The sequence below is a fragment of the Macrobrachium rosenbergii genome, chromosome 22, assembly GCF_040412425.1.
Source record: "Macrobrachium rosenbergii isolate ZJJX-2024 chromosome 22, ASM4041242v1, whole genome shotgun sequence".
Classification (NCBI taxonomy): domain Eukaryota; kingdom Metazoa; phylum Arthropoda; class Malacostraca; order Decapoda; family Palaemonidae; genus Macrobrachium; species Macrobrachium rosenbergii.
Window position 1 is genome coordinate 23,446,321 of NC_089762.1, and position 18,502 is coordinate 23,464,822.

The window sequence follows — 18,502 nt, forward strand, 5'->3', positions numbered from 1 at the left end:
GGAGAATTCTTCCTACCGTAGGCTGAAGGAGCCGACACCCGCTTCCCGAGGTTGAGGGAACTCACACAGAAGTTCACGCCCTGCTATAAGACCTTCACCGACAGAACCACCAACTACAGCCCACCCATCTTAGACTCCTGTGCCTACGTCTTCGTCAGGGTGGACGCCCGTCGGCCTCCCTTAACCAGGCCCTACAGGGGGGCCCACCGAGTCATCAGGCAGGCCGCCAAGGCATACCTCCTTGACATCCATGGGTGGGAAGACTGGGTCACCATTGACAGGTTGAAGCCAGCATTCCTGTTGGACAGCGTACAAAAAGGAGGCAGGCAGGCAACCCAGAGTTCCCCCTCAGTACCTCCCCACAGGCACACCCACTCCCCCACCAAAACAGGGTTGGGGCGGCCCAGGGAACACATCGAGCCAACCCCAAATGTCGGTTCCACCCCACGCCCACAGTTCTCCAGGAGTAGGGGCCCACTCCAACTGCCTCAGCGTTGGTGTGATTAATGTTGTTTCATCCAATAATTGCTCCTCTAATTATTGTCTTGTGGGGGGAGTATTTGTAAGGGCATCAAGTCGCCTCTCCATTCTTGTGTTTCGCTCTTCATACGTACATTAATCACGTCATATATGTTACTTGTTATTATTTCAGATTCTTTATGTATCTCATTGTATGCATCATTGTACAGCCTTCCCGCCAATATATATATGTGCCTTTTACTTCTGTAATGGATTATATATGTCTTCTCATGCCTGTTAACTAACACAACTTCTGTAGGACTCAGCAGTGGGCCTCAGGTCGCCTGCTACCTTTACGTCCGCTTTCCGCGTTATAAACACCTGTCGAGAATAATAAAGGATCAGTCTTTTACTACTGACATTTCTTGAACCTCACAAAGGAAACAAGAAGAAAATTAGTGCAGAGGTTGAAAAGGCCTTGGAAGAGAGGCGGAAAGAAATGAAGAAACTGATAATCACAGGTTTCAGTGAGTACACAAAAGAACTTGAAGCAAAGGATGCAGGCATCATAATGAAGGCCACGCTGCATGTTCGTGATCTGTGTTAAGACTCGACTTATGAGAGAAATTAGGACCAATCAGCGTCCAGAATTTGCTTGAGGCAATGACGTCTTTATCTCAGCATTCATTCTTACTGTGTGTAAGATAATTATCCGCTGGTGACGTATATTGTCACTATTGATAAATTATAATAAAATATGTATACTGTCCGTTTTTTTCATTCGTTATCATTTTAATTACTTTTATCATCTAAATAGCTCTTAATTTTTAACAAAACTCAAGTTTAATTAATGATGAAAACCGAGGAAGTAGAACACTTATATATTCGTATGATTCATTAAACTGCCCTTCTTGAACATGATTACATGATTCTCATTTGTAAATAAACAATTCATTCATACGGTCAAGAGCTGCTTATTTAAGAGCAGTCTATCATTCCTCTCTTTTAGCAATGGATATCAAGGAAAAGCTATCAGATTTCGAGAAATATAAGAATATACATTCAAACCACTGACAGTAGCGACATAACTGAATGAAGGACAAATGTAACAACAAAAGAAGAGGGTCAAGGAATGGCTGGAAGAGTGCAAAATTCCTTTAATGCCTTTTCCCCTTATCATTATCCAGAGTCCAGCAGCAACGAAGCCACTTCTGGTACCCAGTGCTAGGGCAACAACTGAGTTCCATACAGAAACGGGATCACAAGAGAACAGGGGATCATATTTCGGTAGAATTAAATTATAGGTACACGGCGGGTATTTAGCGAGAAATGGCAGTTTCTTCTGTGTTTGGATGCTTATTAACAATTTAACTTGTAATTTTTGGCGGTCGGCTGTAATTAACTTACAATTTATCTTTGAACTCTACCCTGGTGGGGACCCGGTAGAATCGGGGTTTCCGCCTCGACCTTCACAAGACGAACGCCAGTGCGTTTGTTTCGAATGGTTCATATCCCGTCTGGCAAGTGCAATAACTCTCACCCCCTCCCCCCCCGCCCCATTACTAAACACGGCGAAGGGACATTCCATTTGGCCGACAACAAACAATGCACCGCCAGTGTCAGAAGCCCAAAAAGTGTTGAAGAAACCAGTTTCCAAGGTACTTGCCGGACGGGATATGAACGGTTCGAAACAGACGTAGCCGTGCTCTGTCTTGTGAAGATCGCGTATGGAAACTCCTTGTCGGATGGACTTCAGGGGTTAATTACAGCCGAACCCCCAAAAATAACGTTAAATTGTAAATAAGCAACCAAAATACTATAAGAAACTGCCATTTCTCGCTAAATACCTGCCGTGTATCTATTACTTAGAAATATCCATATTTCATAAGATAGTTACTTTTTCATTCATGAAAATCTATATATCTGTTGAAACACCCCACATAATCGTGTGTTAGGTATTAGTCAACTTGCAGTCAACTATACGCCTTCATTTCGAGCTAATAAAATAAATAATGAATGTTGTAATGAGCTCTTTATTAAAGCCTATTTGACATTAAATTCATGTGGCCTAATAAATTAGCATGTAGGGTTATTTTCAGTCAATATAACCACGGTTAAGAGTGACAATTTTCCCTACTACTAGTACTAGTACTACGATGTACATAGTATCAAGAGGCCCAGCCCAGGGCCTGCTGCAGTTGTACGTGTTAATGAAGTATTATAATGTTATTTACAAAGTCATCAGTCAGTTCTCAAGCCTCCTTGTATGCAGAAGACTCTGTTGAATTTGATCTGCCATAACACTTGAAGGTAGTAGGCTATTCTTCAATTTTTACCATTATCATTTTTGTCCTGTACTTCAAAGTTATACTACAACATTATAGCTTTGAAAGTAAACTTTACTGACTAGCTAGCCTACAAATAAACTTTACCAACTAGCCAGTCTACCAGGGTTTACCATCAAATAACAAAGGGTAGCCTACCATAGCCTAACCTTACCTTAGCAAAAGGATGTCTAATTTGGAATAACCTTCACGAATGCTGATTTTCTATCTGTCCCCTCCACCAGACTATGAAATACAGCTCGTCTTGGCTAGCTATGAAAGCCTAAGTTATTCTTACAGGCTAGCCTAACTTAGACTCTACAATGTAAATAAATATGTTGAATGACAGGTCAGTATGATTGTGATTGTCAGACTGCAGCACATAGTAATTATAATAGTAAATTAATATTTTGCCATGTTATTTCTCTACAATATTCATGTGCCTTTCTATTAGATTCTGTATTAACTTTTGTTTTATTTTTCAATAAATCTTTTACTGGAGCCCCTCTATTCATAATAGAAGCATTTTCAGAATTATTTTATTTTTATTTTTCTTTCTCGGAAAAAATACTTTTATGCACAGTATTGTTTGAGAATTATTACGCTTATGTAGAAAAAGGTAAAGTATGAAAAATCCAGAGTTTTTAAACATTTCAAGTACATTTTTCTTGATAACGAGAAATGTAATTATTTCTTGAGCAAAAGACTAAACAATTAGAAGAAATTAGGGTAGCTCAAGAGGCCAATGCTATTTGCAAACAAGTAATCACGTATTGCCATGACGGATGGCCTGCAGTTATGCCTTCTCAACCACTCTTGAAACCTTACTGGGAGAAGAAACAGCATCTTACTGGAAATCAAGGACTTAATGTTCAACATCCGTATAGTTAGGCTATCCCAGGATCTCTGCAGTTGGAAGTACTAAACGCGTTGCATGAAGGTCATCTAAGTATCACCAAATGCCAAGGACGTGCAAGTTACTCAGTTTGGTGGCCCCTCATTATGAAACAAATGGAAGCGATGGTTAACAAGTGCCATACATGTGCCAAGTTGAGACCAGAGCCAAGGGAACCTCTTATGGCTATGTTCTTTGCAGCGAAACAACCATGGAGCCGGGTTGGTGCCAATTTTTTTTAACTTGAAGGAAAGTCATACGTCATAGCAGTAGACTACACTGTCAGGGCATCAAATCGCCTCTCCTTTCTTGTGTTTGCTCTTCATAAGGAAAGTCATACGTCATAGCAGTAGACTACACTGTCAGGGCATCAAATCGCCTCTCCTTTCTTGTGTTTGCTCTTCATACGTACATTAATCACGTCATATATGTTACTTGTTGATATTTCACATTCTTTATGTATCTCATTGTATGCATCATTGAAGAGCCTGTCCACCGATATATATAGCCTACCTGCCTTTTACATGTTCTGTAACGCATTATTTATGTCTTTTTATGCCTGTTAACAAACACAACCTCCGTATGGACGCAGAAGGGCCTCAGGTCGCCCGCTACCTTTCCGTCCGCTTTTCTGTATTATAAACACCTGTCGAGAATAATAAAAGATCAGTCTTTCACTCCTGACATTTCTTGAACCTCACAACATCAGTAGATGGGTTGAATTCAAAGAATTGAAAACTACATCTTCAGGAGCGGTTATCAGAGCTTTGTCCGAGATATTCCTGACAGTCATTTCCGACAATGGACCTCAGTATGCCAGTGACGAATTTCAAGAATTCACATAGGATTCGGGATTTGTTCACGTGACGTCATCGCCTCTTCATCCACAAGCAAATGGTGAAGCGGGGAGAGCTGTACAGACAGCTAAAAATATTCTTAAGAAGAATGCAAACCCATATCCTGGACTACTCGCCTATCGTTCAGCGCCTCTCAAAAATGGCTTTACGCCCATCGGACTCCCAATGATTAGAAAAATAAATACGAAACTACCTGTTCACCCAGACGTTCTACAGGGACATCGATAAAGAAGAACTGCAGAGAAAAGAGGAGAGATGCAGAGCGCTGCATTCAGCAAACAACAACAATCATCACTGAATAAAGAACCTTCCCGCTCTACAAGAAGGTGATAAAGTTTATATATGTGACCAAGAGAAATATGTTGAAGTAAAAGAAAGACTAACAAGCCCAAGGTCATACAAAGTAGTTACAAATGCTGGATCAACTATAAGGAGAAACAGGCGTTCTCTCATATACACGGGAGAAAACGCTGACATTTAAATGGACTGTGAGACTTCAAGAAAAGTCAGGAGTGAAAGACTGATTCTTTACTATTCTCGACAGGTGTTTATAAGACAAAAAGCGGACGGAAAGGTAGCGGGCGACCCAAGGCCCCCCACTGCGTCCATACATGATTTTGTGTTTTCTGACAAGCATAAAAATACGTACAACATTTGTTACATGGCATATATAAGGTAGATATCGGCAGAAAGGCCATACAATGATGCATAAAATACGGTACACAAAGAACCTGAAATAAAGGCATAAAATACATGACGTTATTAATTTACATCTGAAAAGAGAAACACAAGGAAAGGGAGGCGCGATTTTGTCGCCCTTACAGGATCAACAGCGAAAAGACAAATCTACAAACCAGTAACTCAACATCAACTACATCAAGTACCAGGACCCTCAGTAACAACGATCACAATGAAGTGAGGAAATCTGCTGGGGTGCCTAAACCAAACAAGCGGCCTGATATGCTGTATTATTGATTACTGTTGTATTTGGTTATTGTTGCACAGTATGTGTTATTCGTTGGTGAGAGCATCTGCTCACTCATGCAAATGTGAAGTCTCTGCTAAGCAAGTTTTCTATGGTGACGTCCCATTTTCTTTGCCTCTACAATTTGTCACACCTGGCATGATGGGTCACACAAATCCAATCATTTAGACTATGTATATGATTGTTTACCTGTCTCCGATTTGTATACCATGTGTTCTTCTTTCGCAGGCATCAAGATTGTATTCAACTTCAATTCTGTCCACTGGTATAATTTACAGTGTACTCGTTCACTGTATTTATTGTTAATTATTATCAACCTCAGGTCACCCTTGTTCCCATTGTATTCTGCGGCGCGACGTCAGTCTGCCGCTATGTAAACTGCCTGGATCACCAATAAATCAGCAGTACCTTTTTCCTGCTCATCTTATTTTGCACCTCATAAAGTGGTAATCCCGGAGTGGTTCCCGGAGCCATTAGCAGACCCATACGGTGACTCAGTCTAGGCTCCAGGAACTACCCTCACGCCCCTAATGGTCTAACTGCAGCGCTGTAACCAGCGTTTGGGCGTGCTGACTCTCGTCAGCAAATCACCAGCATCATTAATGGACTCACACGGCGCGCTTCGAAGTGCGTTTTGACGCGAGTTCCACTCCAATTAAGGGCAGAGTGAGCATGGCGGGCATCCCTCCTTGTTCAGTTAACCGCTAACCTCGCGGATTCGGATGTCTACCTCCCTCCCATATCACCCGTGCCCGCCCCCACGCCGAGACTCTCGCGCTCCCCCACCCCCCTGCCCACACCCAGCCCACACCCCTGCCTGGGGCCCGGCCCAGCAGGACAAGCAAGGGCCGCCCTGGCCATAAAGCTGCCATCGTTCACGCAGGGGAACCCGTCGGAGTGGTTGTACAGGGTCGAGAATCAATTCAGGCTGGTAGAACTCAACAACGAGGTGCTACAAGCAGACACAGTACTCAATGTCCTGCCGGAAGAGATCTACAGGAAGCTTGTCCCGTGGGTGTCTGCCGCACGCCTCCTCACCTACCACCTCCTGAAGAAGTCCCTCCTCGAGGCATGTTCCCTGCCAGTCGCCGAGCGGGCAGCCCGCGCCCTCGACCTCGCCATCAGCCTGTGGCAGGATCAGAGCGTCATGGAGTCATGGGGCATGATACAGGACCTCCTCACCCTCCCCGACACTGACGGCAGTGGAAAACATCTCGAAATAAGCCTGTCGCGGGAGCTGCTCCTCTGTCAGCTCCTCCCGGAGGTCCGCACGCTAATCCCTGAGCCCTACGCCATGCCTCTTGAGGTCCTGATTCGCACGGCTCAGCACCTGATGGACTCCGTGAAGGAAGGCAACGAAGTGGGTACCAGCGCCCGCACTCTACGTCAGCGCCATCCAGCAGGAGGAGGGCGCAGAGCAGGAGGTCAACGCTGTCACCAGAAGGCGCCCAACGCCTCACAACAGGTGGAATCCCCCAGGTCTTTGCCACTACCACAGGCGGTTCAGCAAGGATACCTGGAACTGCCTGCCGCCCTGTTCATTCGCCCCGTCAAAAAAGCGGGGAGGTGGCGACGCGGATGAGCGCCATAACGTAGAAAGAACCCAGGGCCCAGAGCCAGTGAAGCTTCTACGTCCACGACACCGTTTCCAGCAGGATGATGTTGGTTGACACGGGGGCCGTTAGATCAATCTCTCCACTGTCCAGAGAGGACCGCAAGCGAACACCGGACCCGGCTGCCTCCCTGACGGCCGCCAACGGGTCCTCCATCCTCTCCTACGGCACCAGGCTCCTGTTGATCCCCATCCTTGGCCGGAGATATTACTGGGACTTCATCGTCGCGGACGTGAGGACCCTGCTGCTCCTTGATGCGGATTTCCTTGCCCACTTCGGGCTAGCAGTCGACGTCGGTTGGAAGCGCCTCCTCGACACCAACTCCTGCCAGTCCCTCCTGTTAGCAACGGGACCCAAGGTGCCCACCATCTGCTCCGCTGCCCCCCACCAGTACTCACAGCTGCTGAAGGAATTCCCTGACCTGTTCAAGCCCGAGCTCCGCCAGGTACCCGGGGCCCCAGCCAAACATGGCATCTACCATCACATAAAAACAAAGGGCGCCCCTGCACACGTGAGGTTCCTGGGACTTCCCCCTCGGCGCCTTCAAGAGGCCAAGAACCCCTTCGCCAAAATGGAGCGGATGGGAATATGCAAGAAGGCCTCCAGCCCATGGGCCTCCCCCCTCCACATGGTGCAGAAACCGGATGGCTCCTGGAGACCCTGCGGTGACTATAGGCGGCTCAGCCTCGCAACGGAACCTGACCGTTACCCCCTGCTGAACATGCAGGATCTCACAGCCTCCTTCCATGAGGCCAAAATATTTTCTAAATTGGATCTCTTGAAATCTTATTTCCAGGTACCAGTCACGCCAGAGGACGTAGCGAAGACCGCTATCATCATGCCTTTCGGGTCCTACGTCTTCGCCTTCTCCACCTTCAGCCTGAGAAATGCAGGGGTGAATTTCCAGCGGCTCATGGACAGCATCCTGGGGGACCTGAAGTTCTGCGTCTGCTACGTGGATGATATCCTTATATTTTCCAGGTCCCACAAGGAGCACCAGAAACACATCTGGGCAGTCCTGCAGCGCCTGCAGGAGAACGGCCTCGTCGCACGTTTCAACAAGTTCACCTTCGGTGGCCAGAAAGCCGACTTCCTGGGCCACGAGGTATCCCCAGATGGTGTCCGCCCGCTCACATCCAAAGCCGCAGCTGTCACCAGGTTTCCCGTCCCCACCTCCGTCAAGGCCGTCCAGGAGTTCCTAGGAATGGTGAACTACTACAGGAGGTTCATCCCCGGGATTGCACACACCATGGCCCCCCCTGACGGAAACCCTAAAAGGCCAACCAAAATTCTTAGTGTGGGGACCCAGCCAGCAGTAGGCCTTCTCCCTGATGAAGGTGGCCCTCGCCGAGGCAACCGCATTGGCCCACCATGACCCCACGCTCCCCTCCAGCTCGCGGCGGACGCCAGCAGTGTCGCCTGTGGAGCTGCCCTGGAGCAGGTCATCAACGGCGCTCCCCAGCCCATCGCCTTCTTCAGCAAGAAGTTCAACCCCGCAGAGGCCCGCTACAGCACCTTCGACAGGGAATTCTGCGCGGTATACCGGCAGTCCGGCACTTCAAGTTCCTTCTGGAGGGCATGCTCTTCACAATCTTCATGGACCACCAGCCCTTCAGTCCACGGCTTCACAAGCAGGGGGACGCATGGGTCTCTTTCAGGCAGCAGCGATACCTCTTGGCCGTCTTGGAGTTCACCTGCTCCGTCAAGTACCTCCCCGGCAGGAAGAACCCTGTGGTGGACACCCTCTCCAGAGTCGAGCTTAACGCGGTGCAGCTCGGCATCAACTACGAAGACCTCGCCAGGTAGCAGGCCGCCGACCCAGAGACCCCAGCCTACCGCACCACCATCACGTCCCTGAAGTGGAGGGACATGCCCCTCGCCCCTGGGGGCCCAAATCTCCTCTGCGACGTCAGTACCGGCCAGCCCCGCCCCCTGGTGCCCGCCTCCCACTGCCACCAGGTATTCGACGTCATCCATGGGCTGTCACTCCCCTCCGGCAGGACGACGGCCAAGCTGCTGTCAGAGAAGTTCGTCTGGCACGGAGTGCAGAAGGATGCGAGGACCTGGGCGGGGCAGTGCTTTCAGTGCCAAACCAGCAAGGTGGGGCGTCACACCGAGCTGAAGTGGTAGTTCCGCGGCAGAGGCGGCCCGGTTCGGCCACGTTCATCGACATTGTCGGGCCCCCTTCCCCTGTCAGGGCGGGTCAGATATCTCTGACGGTAGTGCGACCGCTCAACAAGGTAGCTAAAGCTTACGCCAATGCAAGCCACCGCCAATGGCGTGCAGGCCCTACTCTCCAGTTGGATCGAGCACTTATTCATCCCAGACCACATCACAACCGACAGTTGTGGTCCGCCCTGGCTCGGCTGCTGGGACAGCTCATCACACCACCTTGGCTACAACCCCGCTGCCAACGCCGTCAAACGGTTTCACAGGTCCTTGAAGGCGTCATAGCCGCTGCACCACCGAGAATGGAAGCCTGGCTGCTGTTGGTCCTCCTCGGGTTGAGAAACGACCCCAGGGCGGCGGCGCCCTGTCCGCAGCTGAACCTACAGGCGCCTTGGTCCCGGGCGAGCTAGTTACAGAGGACCATACAATCCATCTGTCAGGTTTGTGACATAGTCGGCAAGTTCGCCCCTGCAGCGGACATATACCGACAGGTCGGCCACCTTCACCATTCCAGGTCAGCTGAAGTGGGACTATCCCTACATGAGTGGAAAATACAGGTGCTAACTGCTTTTCTCTGGTTCAAAATACACTTGGTCCTATCGCACCCGCCATGTTTTCTTGGCCCCACAGTCAAATGAAAGGAGAAAATGATTCACAGAATAAATAACTCATTGGCTGCTAAATAAGGGAGGGATAAATCCTTAAGAGGTCCCCCCTTTGGAAAGGTCTTCACACCCTTTCGGGTGTGAAGTCACACCCTTTCGGGTGTGAAGGTCTTAGTTAATTCCTCCCGACTGGCAGCCAGTGACCCTACATAAATTGTGCTTTGGCACTGCAACAGCTAAAGGGGCCTACCTAACTGCTAAGAGGTTCTGAGTTGGCTTGTAAAGTCTCTGCTGAGTAAGTTTTCTATGGTGACGTCCCATTTTCTTTGCCTCTACAATTCATCACACCTGGCGTGACAGGTCACGCAAATCCAATCATTTAAACTATGTATATAATCGTTTACCTGTCTCCGATTTGTATATCATGTATTCTTCTTTCGCAGGCATCAAGATTGTATTCAACTTCAATTCTGTCCATTTGTATAATTTAAAGTGTACTCATTCACTGTATTTATTGTTAATTATTATCGACCTCAGGTCACCCTTGTTCCCACTGTATTCCGCGGCGCGACATCAGTCTGCCGCTATATAAACCGCCTGGATCACCAATAAACCAGCAGTACCTTTTTCCTGCTCGTCTTATTTTGCACCTCTTAAAGTGGTGACCCCGGAGTGGTTCCTGGAGCCATTAGCGCACCCATACAGCGACTCGGTCTAACTACGGTGCTGTAACCAGCGTTCGGGCGTGCTGACTCTCGTTGGCAAATCACCAGTGTCATTAACGGACTCACACGGCGCGCTTCCAAGTGCGTTTTGATGCGAGTATCCCACTCCAATTAAGAGGGCAAGAGTGAGCATGGATGCGGACATCCCCTCCCTCGTTCAGTTAACCGCTAACCTCGCGGATTCGGATGTCTACCTCCCTCCCATATCACCCGCGCCCGCCCCCGCGCCGAGGCTCTCGCTCTCCTCCACACCCCTACCCGCGCCCCGCACTCTCCCCTGCCCGGGGCCCTGGCCATAAAACTGCCGCCGTTCACGCAGGGGAACCTGTCGGTGTGGCTGTACAGGGTCGAGAGTCAACTCAGGCTGGCAGACCTCAATGACGAGGTGCTACAAGCAGACACAGTACTCAATGCCCTGCCAGAGGAGATCTACAGGAAGCTCGTCCTGTGGGTGTCTGCCGCACGCCCTCTTACCTACTGCCTCCTGAAGAAGTCCCTCCTCGAGGCATGCTCCCTGCTGGTCGCCGACCAGGCAGCCCGCGGCAGGATCAGAGCGTCATGGAGTCATGGGGCATGATACAGGACCTCCTCACCTCCCGACACACAACGGGCAGTGAAAACAACTCGAAATAAGCCTGGTGTGGGGCTCCTCCTCCGTCAGCTCCTCCCGGGTCCGCACAAAATCCCTGAGCCCCTCACGCCATGCCCCTCGAGGTCCTGATCTGCAGGCGCAGCTCTGACGCCTCCGTGAGGGCAATGAAGTGGGTACCAGCACCCGCACTCCCCGTCAGTGCCATCCAGCAGGAGGAGGGCGCAGAGCAGGAGGTCAACACCGTCACCAGGAGGCGCCCAACGCCTCATAACAGGTGGAATCCCCCTGGTCTTTGCCACTACCACAGGCGGTTCGGCAAGGATACCCAGAACTGCCTGCTGCCCTGCTCATTCGCCCATCCAAAAAAATGGGGGAGGCGGCGGCCAGCAGGACAGGCCGCCATGGCAACAGAAGAACCCAGGGGCCCAGAGCCAGTAGGCTTCTACGTCCGCTAAACCGTCTCCGGCAAGATGATGTTGGTCAACATGGGGGCCGTTAGATCAATCTTCCCGCTGTCCAGAGAGGACTGCAAGCGAACACCGGACCTGGCTGCCTCCCTGACGGCCACCAATGGGTCCACCATCCCCTCCTACGGCACCAGGCTCCTGTCGATCTCCATTCTTGGCCGGAGATATTCCTGGGATTTTGTCGTCGCGGACGTAAGGACCCCGCTTCTGGGTGTGGATTTCCTTGCCCACTTTGGGCTGGCAGTCGATGTCGGTCGGAAGCACCTCCTCAACACCGACTCCTGCCAGTCCCTCCCGCTAGCAATGGGACCCATCTGCTCCGCTACCCTCACCAGTACTTACAGCTGCTGAAGGAGTTCCCTGATGTCTTCAGGCCCGAGCTCCGCCAGGTACCCGGGGCCCCAGCCAAACATGGCATCTACCATCACATAAAAACAAAGGGCCCCCTTGCACATGCGAGGTTCTGGGGCTTCCCCTCTCGGCGCCTTCAGGAGGCCAAGAACGCCTTCGCCGAAATGGAGCGGATGGGAATATGCAAGAAGGCCTCCAGCCCATGGGCCTCCCGCCTCCACATGGTGCAGAAACCAGGATGCTCCTGGAGACCCTGCAGCGACTACAGGCGGCTCAACCTTGCAATGGAACCTGACCATTACCCCCTACTGAATATGCAGGATCTCACGGCCTCCTTCCACAGGGCCAAAATATTTTCTAAATTGGATCTCTTGAAATCTTATTTCCAGGTACCAGTCGGCGCCAGAGGGCGTACTGAAGACCGCCATCATCACGCCTTTCCCGGGTCCTACATCTTCGCCTTCTCCACCTTCGGCCTGGGGAATGCTGGGGCAACTTTCCAGCGACTCATGGACAGCATCCTGGGGGACCTGAAGTTCTGCGTCTGCTACGTGGATGATATTCGTATATTTTCCAGGTCCCACAAGGAACACCAGAAGCACATCCGGGCAGTCCTGCAGTGCCTGCAGGAGAACGGCCTCGTCGTACATTTTGACAAGTGCACCTTCGGCGTCCAGAAAGCCGACTTCCTGGGCCATGAGGTATCCCTGGATGGTGTCCGTCCGCTCACATCCAAAGTCGCAGCCATCACCAGGTTTCCCGTTCCCACCTCCATCAAGGCCGTCCAGGAGTTCCTCGGGATGGTGAACTACAGGAGGTTCATCCCCGGGATCGCACACACACCATGGCCCCCCTGACGGAAACCCTGAAAGGCCAACCAAAATCCTTAGTGTGGGGACCCAGCTAGCAGCAGGCCTTCTTCCTGACGAAGGCCGTCCTCGCCGAGGCAACTGCATTGGCCCACCAGGACCCCACCGCTCCCCTCCAGCTGACGACTGACGCCAGCAGCATCGCCTGTGGAGCTGTCCTGGAGCAGGTCATCGACGGCGCTCCCCAGCCCATCGCCTTCTTCAGCAAGTAGTTCAACCCCGCAGAGGCCCGCTACAGCACCTTTGACAGGGAACTCTGCTCAGTATACCGGGCAGTCCGGCACTTCAAATTCCTCCTGGAGGGCACGCCCTTCACATTCTACACGGACCACCAGCCGCTGGTCACGCCTTCACTAAGCAGGGGACGCATGGTCCTCCAGGCAGCAGTGACACCTCTCTCGGCCATCGCGGGAGTTCACCTGCCCGTCAAGTACCTCCCTGGCAGGAAGAACCCTGTGGCGGACGCCCTCTCTCCAGAGTCGAGCTTAACGCGTGCAGCTCGAGATCAACTACAAAGACCTCACCAGGAGCAGGCCGCTGACCAGAGACCCCAGCCTACTGCACCGCCATCACGTCCCTGAAGTGGAGGGACCCTCCCCCTTGGGCCCATATCTCCTCTGACATCAGTACCGGCCAGCCCCGCCCCTGGTGCCCGCCTCCTGCTGCCGCCAGGTTTTCGACGTCATCCACGGGCTGTCACACCCCTCCGGCAGGATGATGGCCAAGCTGCTGTTAGAGAAGTTTGTCTGGCAGAAGGACGCGAGGACCTGGGCGAGGCAGTGCCTGCAGTGCCAAACCAGCAAGGTGGGGCGTCACACCAAGTCTGGGGTAGGCGAGTTCCTGCAGCCAGGGTGGCGGTTCAGCCATGTTCACATCGACATCGTCGGGCTCCTTCCCCCGTCAGGCGGGTCCAGATATCTCCTGACGGTGGTCAATCGCTCAACAAGGTGGCCCGAAGCTACGCCAATGCAAGAAGCCACTGCCAGCGCATGCACCGAGGCCCTACTCTCCAGTTGGCTCAGCCACTTCGGCGTCCCAGACCACATCACAGCCGACAGGGGCCTCGCCTTCCTGTCTGAGTTGTGGTCCGCCCTGGCCCGGCTGCTGGGGACAGCTCTTCACAACACCATGGCCTACCCCGCTGCCAATGGCTTGGTCGAGTGGTTTCACCTCCCTGAAGGCGTCCCTTATGGCCCGCTGCACCGCCGAGGACTGGAAATACCAGCTGCCGTGGGTCCTCCTCGGGTTGAGAACCTCCCCCAAGGCCAACGGCGCCCCGTCCGCAGCTGAGAAAACCTACGGCGAGCCTCTCGTGGTCCCAGGTGAGCTAGTCACAGAGGACCACCGCAACCCATCTGTCCAGAGGCTTCGCGACATAGTCGGCAAGTTCGCCCCCTGCAAGCGGACATATACCGACAGGTCGGCCACCTTCACACCGCCCGGCCTGTCCTCCACCACCAACGTCTTCGTCAGGGATGATGCCATCCGCCCAACACTGACCAGGCCCTACAGCGGGCCCTTCCGCGTGCTGGAGCGGAACAACAAGGCATTCCTGCTTGCCCTTCACGGGAAGAACGACTGGGTGTCGGTAGACCGTGTCAAGCCCGCCCTCCTGGAGGAGGACACAGACGTCACCACACCGCACCCTCCACCTGGACAGCCGTCACCGCAGCTGGCCCCCTGTAAGAAGCAGGCACGCGGTCGCCCCCGAGCACCCGCCCAAACCTGCAGTCAGCCGTCCCCACACACAGGGCGTCTCCCCGATGTCCTCACGCAACCGTGGCACCCTTCAGCGCCCCAGCAGACATGCCGACTAATCAGACATTACCCACGTCTTGTTAGTGGGGGGGGGGGGGGGAGTATTTGTAAAGTCTTTGCTGAGCAAGTTTTCTATGGTGACGTCCCATTTTCTTTGCCTCTACAATTCGACACACGCAAATCCAATTATTTAAACTATGTATATAATCGTTTACCTGTCTCCAATTTGTATATCATGTATTCTTCTTTCGCAGGCATCAAGTTTGTATTCAACTTCAATTCTGTCCTAATTTAAAGTGTACTCGTTCACTGTATTTATTGTTAATTATTATCGACCTCAGGTCACCCTTGTTCCCATTGTATTCCGCGGCGCGACGTCAGTCTTCCGCTATATAAAACCGCCTGGATCACCAATAAACCAGCAGCACCTTTTTCCTGCATATGAGAATTGATCTGGGCTGAAGCACAAAAAGGGAAAGCAGGTATGCGAGATCATTCGCTAAACACAAGTGCTTATAAATTTCACGTACTGTGTATATGATGAATGAGTAATGAGTTTGGCTCTTAAAGTTTTAAAAGTGAATTACACTAAAAGAAAATTCTTTGTATTTAGCTTTTATGATTTGTGGGTTGTTTTCCAAACTGATAAATAAATTTGTGTCAATCCCGATGTTAAGATAAAATGATAAGCAGGAAAAAAAAATCTCTCTCTCTCTCTCTTTGAGAGCGGGGGTGTACTGGAACGTATTCGTTATGAATGTTAAAGTCACTTTACTTTGTGCTTATGAGCAAATAAATTAGATATGCGATATTATGTTAAGTTACTTTCTTTTTATAATGAACTTTTAGTATTTATGTAAATTTTTTTTTTTTTTTTACTGTCTCGCTCTCGTCATGACAAGTGATATGGTTGGTAAAGGGTTTCAAATTGTTTCAAAGATATTCACGTCTTTCATGGATTACGTTAGGGAACAGAGGGAGGAAGGTTCGTTCAATGAACGAAAGATGTGGACTCAGTCGCTTGCGTGGGAACAGCTGATCGGTCGCTTTGTCATGCAACAGAGACTAGGCAATGAAATTGGAGGGAAAATACAAAACACACTCTACTTTCTTCGATAAATGCAGGGTTCGAATGCAACCTCAACCTAATTAACTTTACACATCAGCAGTGTCTTTACTCTACTTTTAATACACTGGGAGGATGTTTACATAACTATGCTTGGAAATGTTTTTATTTCTCCAACACTGGGGCGATCCACGCATGCACCAATTTGAACAGAGTGTGCTCACTGGCCCATCATCTAAATGCCAGATATTGTTATGCGGTTTCTTATAGCCTACTGAGTTATCCTCAACATTTATCACTGATCGAGAAATTGTACGCTTTCTTGGCTGTAACTAGTCTTGAATAAACTCTTAGCTACTTGTTCTCGCTAATTTTGCACATGCAGAGTTCCCTAACTTTGTACTTCCTAATTCCTATGTTCATATGGCAACACCACACTGTCCCTACACTTGGAAATTTTGCGGACGGGAAATTTGCGCCTACCTCTCTGTTTCGCTAACTTAAGAACCTATGCGCTGTCGCCTGCGTTCTGAGTAAATTCTAACAACAAAAGGTGTGTTGCGTTTCTTTAAAACAATATTAATATCACTTTTCTTATTTCCTTACGCATCCTTAAAGTTAGAAGACAACGACAATACCCTTTTACCTTAATTATCCTCCAGCTACTTCTATGCCTATTGTGAATAATGAAATTATGTAATTTAAATGATTAAATTTTAAATGCCTGATTTATTCCTGGTTCGTTTCTAGTCTAGCGTAATAGCAAGGCTAGTGATTGCTAATGTAACTAGATCCTGGTATTCGTCGCCAATGTCATAAACTGGGTCCTTGGTGTATGTGGGAATTTGAACAGTTTATTAAAATAGACTGCCTGTGTACCAAGGGGGTGCCAAGTTTATGAACAAAAGGAAAACTACTGGTAACTCACCTTAGAATCTTCCTGGATTTATTATACGTAAATAATGAAGGTCGCCATTTGGAATTAAAATTCTTTTACAATTAAAAGGGGTTTATTTACAGAGACTGGGGCAAATATGCAAGAAAGGAAAAAAAAAAAGAATGTAAAATGCAACCAATTTACAGGCACAAATTACATACAGTAGATCAATAATGCAGTGATTTACAAACAAGCAATGTAAACACGAGGGGCCACAGATACAACAACCCCGTTATAACAACTGACTCTGTTATGTTAAAAATTCATTCACAGACAATAGTACATTGGAAGGGGTGAATTCCAGGGTAATGGCAACCAGTTAATTAAGATGATTTCTGTGGGGGCAATGGATTCTTGTGATCAGGCTGCGACCAGGAATGCTTACAGAGTTGGATGGCAGTCATGCAATGGTCGAGCATAAATTTGCTGACTGGACAGGATAAGCAAACGTGTGCGCTAAACATGAGAGACTTGGCCAGTTACTGAAGTTAGTCTTCACCAGCGTAAAAAGGAAGGCAGCACCGGACTTGCGTCTGGGGCTGTAGTCTGGAGTCGTCTGCTGAGCGCAGTGCTGGGGAAACAGAGCGCGTATCCCACTTGTTGTTTGGTTCAAAGCCTCAGCCTGCATCTCACCTGCAAAGAGTCATACAGCCAGCAAAAGAGTGGAGAAAAAGTGGATCTTAAGATTAAGTACCTAAGAGGTTAAGTTCCTATCTATCTCACAGCCTAGCTACGTCCCCATACCCACAATGGCCTAGCTACTCCCATATCACGTGATGGGGGTGAAAGGGGGGTCCCTATTGTCCATTCCAGGTCAGCTGAGGTGGGGGCTATCCCTACATGAGTGGAAAATACAGGTGCTAACTGCTTTTCTCTGGTTCAAAATATGCATGGTCCTATCGCACCCGCCATGTTTTCTTAGCCCCACAGTCAAATGAAAGGAGAAAATGCTTCACAGAATAAGTAACTCACTGGCTGCTAAATAAGAGAGGATAAATTCTTATATATATATATATATATATATATATATATATATATATATATATATATATATATATATATATATATATATATATATATATATATATATATATTTATGAGGCACCCGGCGAGGGCAGGGCACTAAGCGCCACCACAGCCGAAATTGAGTTAGTAGTACGACACTTTTCCCCAGGCTTCCTTCTATGCATCAGTACGAGGTATGTTCAATAAGTAATGAGAAAATGTCAGGCGAGACACTAAATATGATTTGATCAAAATACTACTTCATGGTGAAGTACACATACATATATTCTATAAAATGACAAACTGGCAACTTCCTATATTTGTAGGTCTGAGTGCAGCGGTGAACGTGGTGGAACCAGTCTGATCCGGTTTACTGATCTGTGAACACTTGTCAAAATGCAGGGAAACGTGGAGCAACGTTACGCCATCAAATTTTGTGTTAAACTTAAGAAAACCAAACAAGAAGCTTATGGAATGTTAAAGGAGGCCTATGGGGCTGAACAGATGAGCCAAGCAAGTTTCTATTGGTGGTTTAGCAGATTTTCTGACGGAAATGAACAGGTTGAGGATGAACCCAGATCTGGAGCACCGAAAAGTGCACGCAAGGAGGAAAAACATTGAGGAAGTGCAAAGGTTAGTGATGCAAGACCATCAAATATCTGTGAGGATGCTATCTGAAGCTGTTGGTATTAGTATTGGCACAGTAGAGACAGTTCTGACCGAAGAGGAGTGAAGGAGTGGTCGGTGGTGCTTCCACCAGGACAATGCCCCATGCCACAAGTCAACACTGGTGACCACCTGGATGGCCGACAGGGGAATGAAAGT

General features: G+C 49.3%; 1 protein-coding gene across 1 annotated transcript; it reads left to right on the top strand.

Moving 5' to 3' along the window:
• Positions 1-14,058: 14,058 nt before the first annotated feature.
• Positions 14,059-18,410, top strand: LOC136850440 (uncharacterized). The gene is made up of 2 exons (XM_067124017.1): positions 14,059-14,593; positions 18,217-18,410. Exons 1-2 carry the CDS (start codon positions 14,059-14,061, stop codon positions 18,408-18,410), a joined length of 729 nt encoding a protein of 242 aa, XP_066980118.1.
• The last annotated feature ends 92 nt before the right edge of the window (positions 18,411-18,502 follow it).

Bases quoted from the DNA above. Each gene is read 5' to 3' on its own strand.
- LOC136850440 (XM_067124017.1), top strand. From the start codon at position 14,059: ATGGCTTGGTCGAGTGGTTTCACCTCCCTGAAGGCGTCCCTTATGGCC. The intron at 14,594-18,216 runs GTAAGAAGCAGG...GTGGTTTAGCAG, and splicing joins GTCACCGCAGCTGGCCCCCT to ATTTTCTGACGGAAATGAAC.